Here is a 12,219-nt window from a genome sequence, read left to right on the forward strand (position 1 = left end):
AATTTGCTTGTGTAAATACCAAGGAGCATGATTGCTGAACCCATGGTAAGAGTATGTTTAGTTTTTTGTTTTGTTTTGTTTTGTTTTAAAGATTTTATTGGGGAATTGGGGAAGGGGAACAGACAAGTTGCTGACCTTTTGTTCTTCAGTCTAGTTGTGGAGGACGTCGCTTCACTGGCCCATATTGGTATTATGATCATTGCTCTCTTCCCGGCTGAGGCAGTCGCCCACCATTGGAGGGTTGCTCACCATAGCTCATACCGGCTGCGGGCCGCTCACGCTGGCTCCCAGCCACTCATGGTAGCTTATGGCAGCCCACTGCAGCAGGGGCTGCAGCCTATGCCGTTGCCGGTGACTCACAGCAGCCCAGCTCCAAGTCGAGCTGTTGTTCATCATCATAGCTGTAGAAGGCAGTGTCACTGGCCCATGTGGGATCCAAACCAGCGGCCCTGCTGCTCAGAGCTTGCTCTCCCAAGCCAACTCTTAACCAACGAGCCACTTGGCTGGCCCGATTATGTTTAGTTTTATAAGAAGCTGCCAAACTGTTTTCCAAAGTGGCTGCGCCATTTTGCATTTCGACCAGCAATGAACGAACTCCTCTTGCTCCACATTCTCACCAGCATTCGGTGTGGTCAGTCTTCTAGATTTTGGCCATTCTAATAAGTGTATAGTGGCATCTCATTTTTGTTTTAATTTGCAATTCTTTGATAATATATTATTTTGAGCGTCTTTATGCTTATTTGCCACCTGTACATCTTCTTTGGTGAGGTGTCTGTTCATAGCATTTGTGCATTTTTTAATTTTTTTGTGTTTTTACAGTTAAGTTGAAATTCAATTTTTATTTTTTTTATTGTTAGTTTCAGGTGTACAGAACAATGCAATAGTTATCATTTTCACCCTTCACACAGAAACAACCCCCCCCCGTCTACTGCCCTCCTACCCCTGATATCATGCTTATCTATTACAATTCCATTGACTCCATTTCCACACTCTACTCCATGTCCCGTGACTATATGTATATATAATTATAGTTGACACACAATATTATTCAACATCAGCTTCAGAAATGCAGTGCAGTGGTCAGACCTCTACACCGACTATGAAGTGGTCTCCCTAACAAGACATGAGTCCATCTGGCCCCCTAAAAAATATTTACAACATTATTGATTGTATTCCCCAGGCTGCCTTTTCTATCCCTGAGGCCATATTGTAGTTACCAATTTGTATTGTCTAGTCCCTTCCGCTTCTCCTTCATCCCCACCCCCTCCCAACTAGCAACTCTCAGTTTTTCCTCTGTGTCTCTGAGACTATCTCTGTTTACATTGCTCATTTATTCAGTTTTTTAGATTCCATGTATAAGTGAGATCATATGGTATTTGAAACTCAAGTTTAAAAGACTCTATTGCTAATGAATCACACGAGGCTCTCTCAGGACTTAATCCTTTCACTGCATTAATTGATTTCAAGGTTTTCCTCCACAATGTGTCAAAAATCCACAAAAAATAATTACAGTATTTATAGTTTTAAGTAAATACAATAAAGGCACTACATTTTATTAAAATAAATGATTACTTTAAAGTATAAAAATGTCCTATTGTTATTCATTCTTGAAAAAGACAAAAACAGAAAAATGTACACCTGCTTTCCAGAAACTTCCTTTCTGGAACACTGAGCTCATAGGGTAAAGTCCAGTGCCGCAGTCAGCAGCATGGAAACATCATTTGACTATAATCAGGCATCGCAGCAAAAGTGTTAAATAGCAGCCTGGCCTGGCCCTGATTTGTGCATTGTGTTGTCTGGTTCCAGGGGTCCTCATATTCAAGTTGTACTTGCATAGTTTATCCATACATTATAGCAAGCATAGCTTTTTTTTGTTTGTTTTTCTTATTGTTTGTTTTGGCTTAAACAACAGGAATTTGTTGTCTCACAGCTCTGAAAGGTTTGAAGGTTGAAGGTTTCGACAGGGTCGGTTCCTTCCAAGTGTTGTGCAAACATAGTGGAAAGAACCTTAATCCAGGCTCTGGTGACATAGAAAAAATATCTGAGGGACATAGTCCATGGGGAGGAGCCTTTGAAAAGCTTTCTGGCCCTTAGATCCAAAGCAGAAACTGGGCAGACACCACTTTAACGAGTGATGTGACACATCGACATCATTTCCCGCCCTGGGCATCACTTCTGTGGTACTCAAGCCCAAAAGAAAACAGCCTCAATCTTGTTCTTCCAATCTCCCTCAAGAGGAAACATCAGACAAACCAAACTGAAGGACATTCTACAAAACATCTGGCCAGTACTTTTCAAACTTGTCGACATCGTGAAAGACAAAGAATGACTTAGGAGCGGTCCCACATTAGAGAAGACCAAGGATACATGACATCTCAATGCAATGTATGATCCTGGATTGGACTGAAAAAAGAACATTAGCGGGACGATTGGCAGAATGCGACAGGAACTGTAGATCAATTGATAGCAGTCGACCAGCGTTCATGTCTTGGCTTGGCTCACGGTACTGGAATTACAGACGATGTTAATACTTAGAGAAGCTGGCTGAAGGGTGAGGGAAATTCTTTGTACTGTTTTTGCAGCATTTTTGAGAGTCTGAAATTATTTCAGTTCAAATGAAAAGTTTTTAAAACATTACGGAGAGACGCAGAGCCGCTGCAGCGGGCAGCGCGCCGCAGGGATGTCACAGCCGGGGTGGCGAGCTTGGCCTCCGCCCCTCCCGCCCCTCCCGCGGGCCGCTGGGTGGGAGGGGGCGGGCCGCCCCGCACTTCCGAGACGTGCAGCTCGGCGCCCGCACCGCAGTCATGCTCCGGGCCGCGCTGCCCTCGCTCCTGCTGCCGCTCCTGGGCCTCGCCGCCGCCGCTGTCGCGGGTAAGCTTCCCGCTTGGGTGTCCCTGCTCGGCCTGGAAACCCGGACCCACAGCGAGCGCCTTCGCCGTGGCCAGCGGAGACGCTCTACTCCCTCCCCTCCCGGGGCGGCCCCGGGGGGCTGCGTTCCGACCTGGCCTCTCACCCTCACCTGCGCGTGCACCCCGTGTGCCCCGTGGGCCCTGGTGTCTGGTCGTTCCCCCACGCCCCTCCCCTTTCTGAGGATTCCAAGAAGGCACCCCCGGGAAGGGGGTCGCGGAGCATCCGAGAGTATCCTGTCCCTTCCACGATGTCCACATCCTCTGCGCACTCGCGGGTGAGGACCCCCAAACGGGGGCTCATTGACAGGATTGCCGAGGGACTCGGAGTGCCACGACAAGCATAGTTTCAGGGGCGTTTGGGGCTAAAATGAGCAGCGGGGGAAGTTGGCTGCGGAGATTTCCCCAGCTCTGCGCAGCGGGGATGGAGGGTTGGGGTGGGAGAAAGCAGGCCCTCTTGCTTACGGCGTTGTTTGTACAATTGGTTAGTGTTCAAGTTGTTGAAAACAGGAAAACAGTTCAGCCAAATAACCCCTGGATCGAAGTGGGACATGAGTAGGCGAAGCTTGGATTCCACTTAAGTCGTGTGATTTAAAAATCTTTTAGTTTGCCGTTGTGCAAGTGACATCTGAAAAATTACACATGATTAGTCAGTCATTTCCAAAATGACTCCAGAGGAAAATAGACAGTTATATTGAATATGCGTTTTTGGTTGTTTTGTTGTTGTTTAAACAAGTTTCCAGTACATGCATGTCAAAAATGTTAGTGGCGTAATCTCTGGGGAAAGACTTCCATCCAAAACACCACTGATTGAACAATTTCAGGAATTAATGGGCAAAATAAACAAGAACTAAGTGAATACTTGTGTGGTTTTGAATAAAATGATTATGCAAGAGTTTGAGATCCCCTGCCCCCCCTCCCTGAATTTCATTGCTATTTTATAAGTTCCTGCTGCAAGCCTGCTGACTGGGCGGAATGTTTTAAAGGATCTCAGTGATGGGGGCAGCAGCAGAGTAGGCAGCTCAGAGCCTGCTTACAAATCCAAAGTTTCTTTCCTGAAAGCTTTTGTCCACCAGCATTTATGACCAGTTATGTCATCTGCCTGTAGATGAGCAGAAACAAGATGTGCCGATTTTCACATGGTTCTGTTGAAGCTCATTAGTTTTGTCTAAGACCAGGCTGGACTACAGTGTCTGTGAAGACTGGACTGTGTTGAGCCCTCCTTATGACACCCTCATTATGTGCCAGGAACATCTAACTGCCCATTTAACCCACCCTCTGGGTGGCCATGGCTTCATACTTTAGGCTAGTCAAAAAATACTTTTCTTGTCAGATTTAAAAAAAAAATCAATTTCTAGATTTTTATAGCTCTCTTCTTCAGAGAAGTTTTTTTTTAATTTTTAATTTTATTGGGAAACAGTGTGTTTTTTCCAGGACCCATCAGCTCCAACTCAAATAGTTGCTTCAATCTAGTCGTGGAGGACGCATCTCAGTGGCCCATGTGGGGATTGAACCGGCAACCTTGGTGTTATGAGCCTGTGCTCTAACCAGCTCGGCTGCCCAGAGAAGATGTTTTGATCAGCAATAGAGGACAAGTTATCTTTGGAAAGTTTTGGTCTTTTTTCCTTTTATAAGTCCAGTATGGTTAAACAGGCTTTTTATGAGCTTAAGAAGAAGTGCATGTTGAATAAATTAATGCTGCTAATTAATCAACTCTCAGTCAGGAGGCTTTAAGGATTAATTTAGAAAGAGGATGAGCTTTGGAGATAGCTACAAACTGTGTGGCCTTGATCAAGTTACCCAACTCATTGTACTTCTGTAAAATGGAGATAATACCCCCAGGGCTAACTGAATATTTAGAGAAAACTCTATGTCTAGTACCCATTACAGGCCTGGGACATCTTGGTTTCCTTCCCTTTGTTCCCTTCATACAAAATGAAGGGTAATTTTTGCAACTAGAAAACATCCTGAGTGCCACTTCGTGTGGATGTATGTTAGATATTTATGGTTATTGGACACGTTCACATACATGTTGATGATATAGGGCTGAAAACTATGTATGTTTTTCATCATAATACTTCACAAATCTCCTATCCAGATAAGATCAGAAATCATATTCGGCTTAGAACTTAAGTCAAGAAAGAGCTTTTCAAAGTTATTGAAAAGATTTTGCTGAATGACAAGATCTTAACAGCAAAGCTCCTATAATAGTGCATAAAGTATAAATTTAAGGTTGAAATGGAAATCATTGTTATTGTTCTCTGTTATTTTGGACTTGATTAGCGTAGGTGATCTTATGTTGCTCTTCGTTATTACCTTGAAAATTACAGTGAAGAAAACACTCTTAAATTCCTGAGTAAGGTTCCATCGCATCCCTTTTAAAAAGTTGTTCTATAATGGTGATTTTTGCACATAGTAAATGATCAATGTGTGTGTGTGTGTGTATATATATATATATATATATATATATATATATATATATATATATATGTTTACTGAGTCAGTGATTTCCCACAGGTGGCATGGTGGCATGAGATGAGTGTATATAAACATGTTCAGAGTAAATCCTCATTCTGTGGTCATCACATGGATTAGAATCTAGGTTTCTAATTTTTTTTTTTTTTTTTAGTTTTTTGTGGAAGCAGTCCTACTTAAAATTTTTTTAACATTTTAAAATTAAATTTATTGAGGTAAAATTGCTTAATAACATATAAATTTCAGATGTACAATATTATAATTTAATACCTGTATACTCTATTGCATGCTTACCACTCAAAGTCTAGTTTCCTTCTGTCACCATATATTTGTGGAGTGCTTTACTAATTCGCCCTTGCCTCAGCACCCACTTCGCCTCTGGTAACCACCATACTTTTATCTGTCTATGAGTTTGTTTTGTTTGTTGCTTTTTGTTTTATATCCCACATATGAGCAAAATACAGTTTTTGTCTTTTTCTGTCTGACTTATTTCACTTAGCATAATACCCTCAAGATCCATCCATGTTGTTGTAGATGTCAATTTTCTTTTTTATCACTGAGTAGTATTCCATTGTGTGTGTGTGTGTGTGTATATATATATATATATATATATATATATATATATATACCACATATTCTATGTCTGTCCATCAATGAACACCTAAGTTGTTTCCATGTCTTGATAATTGTAAACAATGCAAAGAACTCATACAACTCAACAACAACAAAAAATCCAATTGAAAAAATGGGCAGAGGATCTGAATAGACATTTTTCTAAGGAAGGCATACAGATGGCCAACAGGCATATGAAAGATGTTCAACATCACTAATCATCAGGAAAATGCAAATCAAAACCACAATCAGATATTACCTCACACCTGTCAGAATGGCTATTATCAACAAGACAAGGAATAACAAGTGGTGGCGAGGCTGTGGAGGAAAAGGAACCCTCGTGTTGGTGGGATTGTAAATTGGTGCAGCCACTATGGAAAACAGTATGGAGGTTCCTCAAAAAATTAAGAATAGAGCTACCATATAATCCAGCAATTCCTCTTCTGAGTATTTACCCCCAAAATATGAAAACACTAATTCATAAAGATGTAGGTTACTAACTTTGAATTGCCGTAGCCTACGCGAGGTGCTCTTGCCTTCCTCCCTGAGATCATCTCTTACCACCCTTCCTGCCATTCACTCTGCTTATGCACACTCACCTCCTGGGGACTCAACCACTGCTGGTTCTTCTGCTAAAACCATCGCCCCTTACTTCCCTGGTCCGTGGCACAGCTTCCCCCACCCACATCATTCAGATCTCTGTTCATATTGTCACCTCCCCAGGCCTTCCCTGAACACTCCCCATTCTCTGTCACATCTCCATATTTTATCTTCTTCAAAGCACTCAATACTATCTGAAGGCGTCTTGTTTATTCAACGCCTTCTTGCTTGTTGCTCCCTTACCAGAAGGAAACTCCATCATGGTAGAGACTTAACTGTCTCGTGAATTTTTGTTTTGTTTTGATTTGTGTCTCTGTACTTTATTCTAATTTATAATAAAAGGACAAAAAATCACATAAATGATTTTAAAAGTAGGGGGATAATGAGATTGCGATTTCTTTTTAATTATTTTACTTTTGCCATGAACTCATAATTGAATTCAAAGCATTACATCATCTTATTGATGTGACTTTCTCTGACCCTTGTGGATAGCACAGTTATGTTTCAGGAGAAATTCTCTCAGATATATTTTTGTAAAATTTTGAAATGTTAATAACGTTTATTTTTATTCCAATGAAAAAGTGAAATTACAATTAAGGATTATGTCAGGACTTTTTTCATTGTTGAGAAGCTTTGAAAAATGTGCTTATGTGTTGAAAACTAGGTTTGCAACAGGGTTATCATCCGCACTTTATGATTCGTATCAAGTATTTCATTCCTTCTGTGGGTTATTTTAGATTTTGAGGGCAAATCTTGAGACTGACTCTCTTAGAAAATGGTTTAGTGATGCCCAATGAGAAAAGTGCAGAGTAACACTGACTGGGACTCCCATCCTATGAATATATAGGATTCTGAGCAGGGACGTGAGGGGGTAAGATGGAAGAGGACATCTTGGAACCTAGGTTGGGAAGGGTGATGTGGAGAGGACTTGGAGTGTCAGAGTGGCTGGATTTCCTTGAGATTCAGGGAGATCTTGCAGCCCAGGGTACTGGGTTCTCGATTAGTCAGGGACTTGGAACAGCACTCCCTCCTTCGTACATAATAAATGTAATAAACAGCTCCTCTTTTTCCTCTGTCTGCCACAGTTGCCCTTGTGGAAAGCAAGTGACTGCAACTCATATCTTAAGGGGAGAAGGGCAAAGGTCTTATTATTGACAACAGGAAAAACTACAGTCTTTGCCTTTTCGTTGTTAACATTCAGAACAAGTATGTCTCAAGGATCACTTCCTCTTATGCTGTGCCTGGCTGTTTAAAAAAAGAAATTATAAGGGAACAGAGAGTTCTATCAGAACTGAACCAGTAATGCAAAATATTCCTGTAGATATGCCATTTTATTCCACTATATAGAAACTTTTGGAGTTATGCTAAGTACGAGCATTTAAAATTTTCATCAGGCTGCTAAATTTCTCTATGTATTAAATCGATAGATTATACAATTAAAAAATCCATAAAGAGTCATTTAGGTGCATTATTAATATCAATCTCAATTTGTCTTTTAGGACTGCTGTGAAGAAGAGTAACAGATAAGCCCTTTTTCAGAGAGCTTTTTGGGCAGGTGCTTTTTTGTTTTGTATTTTTAGCTAAGTATATTTATAGAAATATATTTTATAGAAAATATTACAGAACCTGTAATTGAAAACTCGTGGCACTATTCTGAGGAGGCAGGTTTTTATATAACAGGATTATAGCACAGATAGTTAGCAATGGAGAAGACTTAGTTTAGCCGTCCGCTCATGAAGCGCATGAACCTGAACAACTTTCTCACAGGAGGTGCCCAACCTCTATTTGACCACTGTTCTTCTCAGAGTAAAACTGTGTCTCGTGAATAGTGTTTAAAGCTTGTTTATGGGGCAGACACACTGGCCTGTAGCGTGAGAAGAAGGGTTGAGTGCTGAATTAACTGGAGTTACTGCTAATGCTGAAATGAGCCTAAGGAGAAGGCAGTTGAAAGGTTTGAGGAAGTGAGTCAACAGCAATTTGTTTTCTATTTTTCTGCCTCTAGCTTTTTTCTTCCCTTTCTTTTTCTTTTTCTTTTTTTGTTTTTTTTTTTGGTCTTCTCCTGTATTGCTTATTTAATTTTTCAATAATGATCTTCAATTTGCTATGATTATCATTATCATCATCATACTCACTCCCATCTCAGGGGCCTTGTGTTCCATCTGTCTGACATAGATATCCACATGGCTTTTCTCCTTCAGCTCATGCAGATCTTTTTTAGTATGTCATCTTTATAATGAGACCTTTCTTGGACACCTTTCTAAGATTGCAACCCTAACCCCTACCCTACACTAAGGATCTTGCTTCTCTGTTTTAACTTTTCTTCGTGCTTATTATCTCTGTGGTTGCCAGCCTCCAAGATGGCCGCAATGATTCTCACCTCCTGGGGTTCATTCTCTTGTGTAGCTCACCGCCACATTGAACAGGGCTGATCTATATAATCAATAGGATATTCAGAAATAACGGAGTGTGACTTGTAAGGCTGGATCATAAAAGACAGTGCACCTTTGCCTTGTTCTTATTTGAATCACTTGCTCCGAGGGAAGCCACCTGCCATGTCATAAGGACCCTTGAGCAGCCCCATGGAGAGGAATGGAGGCACCAGCGCCCCACCCCTATGCCTGAGCCCTCTTGGAGGCTGGACCTCCAGCCCCAGTTCCGTTTTCAGATGGCTGCGGCCCTGGCCAGCGTCTTCACTGCAATGTCATGAGACACACCAAGCCAGAATCAGCCAGCTAAGAAGCTGCTTCTGAATTCCTGACCCAGAGAAACTGTGTGAGATAATAAAGGTTTTTGGTTGGTTGAAGCTGATAATTTGCTACATAGCAATAGATCACTAACATACCATGTAAATAGAAAACACCACCTAACATATTATTTTACTTATCTTGCCTTTGTGTGTCTGCCTCAACTGGAATATAAGCTCCAGGACAGCAAGAATTTTTCCCCTTTTTTTGTTCACTGTGGAATCCTTAGCACCTAGAGCAATTTTCTCACAACAACCCGGAGATAGTTACTGTTATCATCCCCATTTTACAAACGAGGAACTTGGGGCACAATACAGTAACGTTACATAGCTGAGATCATGTAGTCAGAGCCAGACTTTGCTCCACAGCCTAATTAATATGCCGAGAACCCTGCACTGCCCCACTTCTCTGCATGCTGTCTTCGGTTATGTGCAAGACACAATGATAGTTATTATTGGGGGTATAGTTAGATTTAAGACATGACCTCTGTTCTCATGCAGTTAACAGCTCAATTGGGAAAATAGGCTGAGTACCAGATGCCTAGCATACAGAGCAGGATTTAATCAGTGCCGTATGAATGTGTGTAGATCATCAAAGGGTAACACAGCCCCTTTTCTAAGAAGAATGGCAGCCTAGGGTTCTTATGCACAGGTCCCTCGGCGTGTGCCATGTTATGCTCACTACCCTAACCGCAACTAATCAAAATAGGGAGACTTGCCTAAATCAAAGGTGACTACTCTAGGCGAGGCAACAGCCCAAGCTGGGGACCTGGTATAAAAAAGCCTACGAGGCCTGTTTGCTGACATAGGGTCCTCAATGTTGTTATTACCCCATGTATCTTTACTATAAATCTCTATCATTTGGGGTAACCTGAACCAATCTGTAGTCCTTGTAAGCAGAAAAGACCTCTCACACATAGTGCAGTGCCTAGTCCTGGTGAGGTTCTGAGGGGTCAGAGGTTATAGAAGGTGAGGGTTGGAGAATTGACACGTGAGCTGCCACTAAAATCAGAGGACACTTTAATCAATAGATGGTTTAGAGATCAGAGTTCATCATAATTTAAAAAGCATAAGAACTAACTACAAGTATACAAAGAAGTAATTTGTAAATTTTACTTCACTTGGTACTGATTATATTTTTGCATACTTCATAGACATGCTTTATTCCATATAAACAGTATTTTAAAAATTATTGATTTTTAAAATATTGTTATTTATTACCAGTAGGAAATATTATGTGTAGCTTTGACTATAAATAATACGGGAGAGCATTTCTTAACTCATGGTTCAAGACGTTCCAATGATTTATAAAAGTGTTTCAGATGTCACTAAATGTGTAATGGAGTCCATTTCTATTTCAATGTTGTTGTTGTTGTTTTAATTATATAAAGCTAAAGAAAAAGCAACAGAAGGAACCAGGAAAAAGTAGAAGAAGAAAAAGAAAATCAAAGTTTGCAATTCAAAATTTCTGCCCTTGTGACTTTCAATTTGAGTTTCATTCTGGAAATGAGTGTTTGTTTTCTCTTTCATGTGTTAATACAAAAAGCATGTGGTGGGAGAAAGGGAAGGAGGGGGAGACCTACCTAGTTCCCACATTCAATGAATATTTCACTCCTTATTAGGTGCCTGTCATTGTGCTTTTTATGGTAATCCCTCTGCCTGGAATTTCTTTGTATTTTTCCTTTTCTGCATGACAATCTCATTTATCCTGTGAGTTGTAGCTCAAATATTGCCTCCTTTATGAAATGTCCCTTACTCTACAAGTTTTTTACTTTTTCTTCTATAGTCTTACAGCATTTTTCCTGTCATACTTTTGTAGTATCTTTTGTGTCTCTGTCTGACCCTCCCATTAGACTGAGCACTTTCAATGTAGGACTCATTCCTTTTTATATCCCTTTTTCTTTACTCCTGAGCACTATCCATTCTATCTGACACACAGGAGTTGCTCAGCAAATGTTCGTTGGATGGATGATAGCTAGATGGAGGAAAAATTATTGATAACTTGTTCAGAAGTGTGAAGGTGGGAATTCTGCTCCTGACTATAATGGAGTGGGAGACTAACACGCCTCCTAAGAACAACTAGAAAATTCCCTAGGAAACATACTTGCAGCTCAGAGAGCTGTTATGGCAGTTTGTTGAGGTGAGCCCAATACTGTTATGTGTTACTTTTTCCCTTAGGAGAGTTGCCAAAATTTTAAGCAGCTAAAAGTAGAGCAGAATTTTTGACAGTCTCATGGTATTTAAGGAGAAAAAAATTTGAGTTTAATTTGCCAAAGAAGAGGGGCTCTAGTTAAGATCCAGGCTTTCAGTTGAGATCAGTGGATATCGGGTCTCACAAAGGCTCTAACATTTCCTTAGGTCAACTCAATCTCTGATTGTATTAAGGTAATCTTTACTAATCTAGCTGCATGCCAGAATCCTTTCTAGAGGAGAATAACAGCATCTAGAGTCTCTTCAGTTTTTCCTACATGGTGTCTGGTATTTGATTCAAAACAAAACAAAATAAAAAAAACTACCAGGCATAACAAGACACTGGCCAAAAGGGGGAAAAAAACAAAACCAAAAACAGACCAACAGGTGACCTAGAAATTAGTTACTAAAAACAGACTTACTATTGTAATTTCAAGGATATAGAAATAAAATAGAGAATTTCATGAGAGACCCAGAATCTATAAAAATCTATACAAATTGAAATTCTGTAACTGAATACTCAATGACATTATAAACTCAATAGATGGGTTTCACAGCATTTTTGTTAAACCTGAAGAGTAGATAAGTAAACCAGAAAGAACAAGTTTATAGTATGGAGAGCCAAAAGTATTAAAAACATAGAAAAGAGCAAAGAGGATATACGGGACATGGTAAAAAGTCTAACATATACAT

General features: G+C 40.5%; 1 protein-coding gene across 2 annotated transcripts in view; it reads left to right on the plus strand.

Annotated features, from left to right (window-relative positions):
• Positions 1-12,219, plus strand: part of LOC109379858 (CD302 antigen) — a 123,291-nt gene that overhangs the window by 89,859 nt on the left and 21,213 nt on the right. The window contains exon 1 of one of the 2 annotated variants that reach the window (XM_019636831.1): positions 2,097-2,871. The exons of the other annotated variant lie outside the window; for it this stretch is intronic. Coding sequence (XP_019492376.1) covers positions 2,805-2,871 — 67 coding nt within the window. The 5' untranslated portion in view covers positions 2,097-2,804. Of the gene's footprint in view, positions 1-2,096; positions 2,872-12,219 lie in introns of those variants that run through there. 2 annotated transcript variants of the gene reach the window in all.

Source organism: Hipposideros armiger, unplaced genomic scaffold (assembly GCF_001890085.2).
Source record: "Hipposideros armiger isolate ML-2016 unplaced genomic scaffold, ASM189008v1 scaffold_30, whole genome shotgun sequence".
In the NCBI taxonomy this organism is placed as follows: Eukaryota; Metazoa; Chordata; class Mammalia; order Chiroptera; family Hipposideridae; genus Hipposideros; species Hipposideros armiger.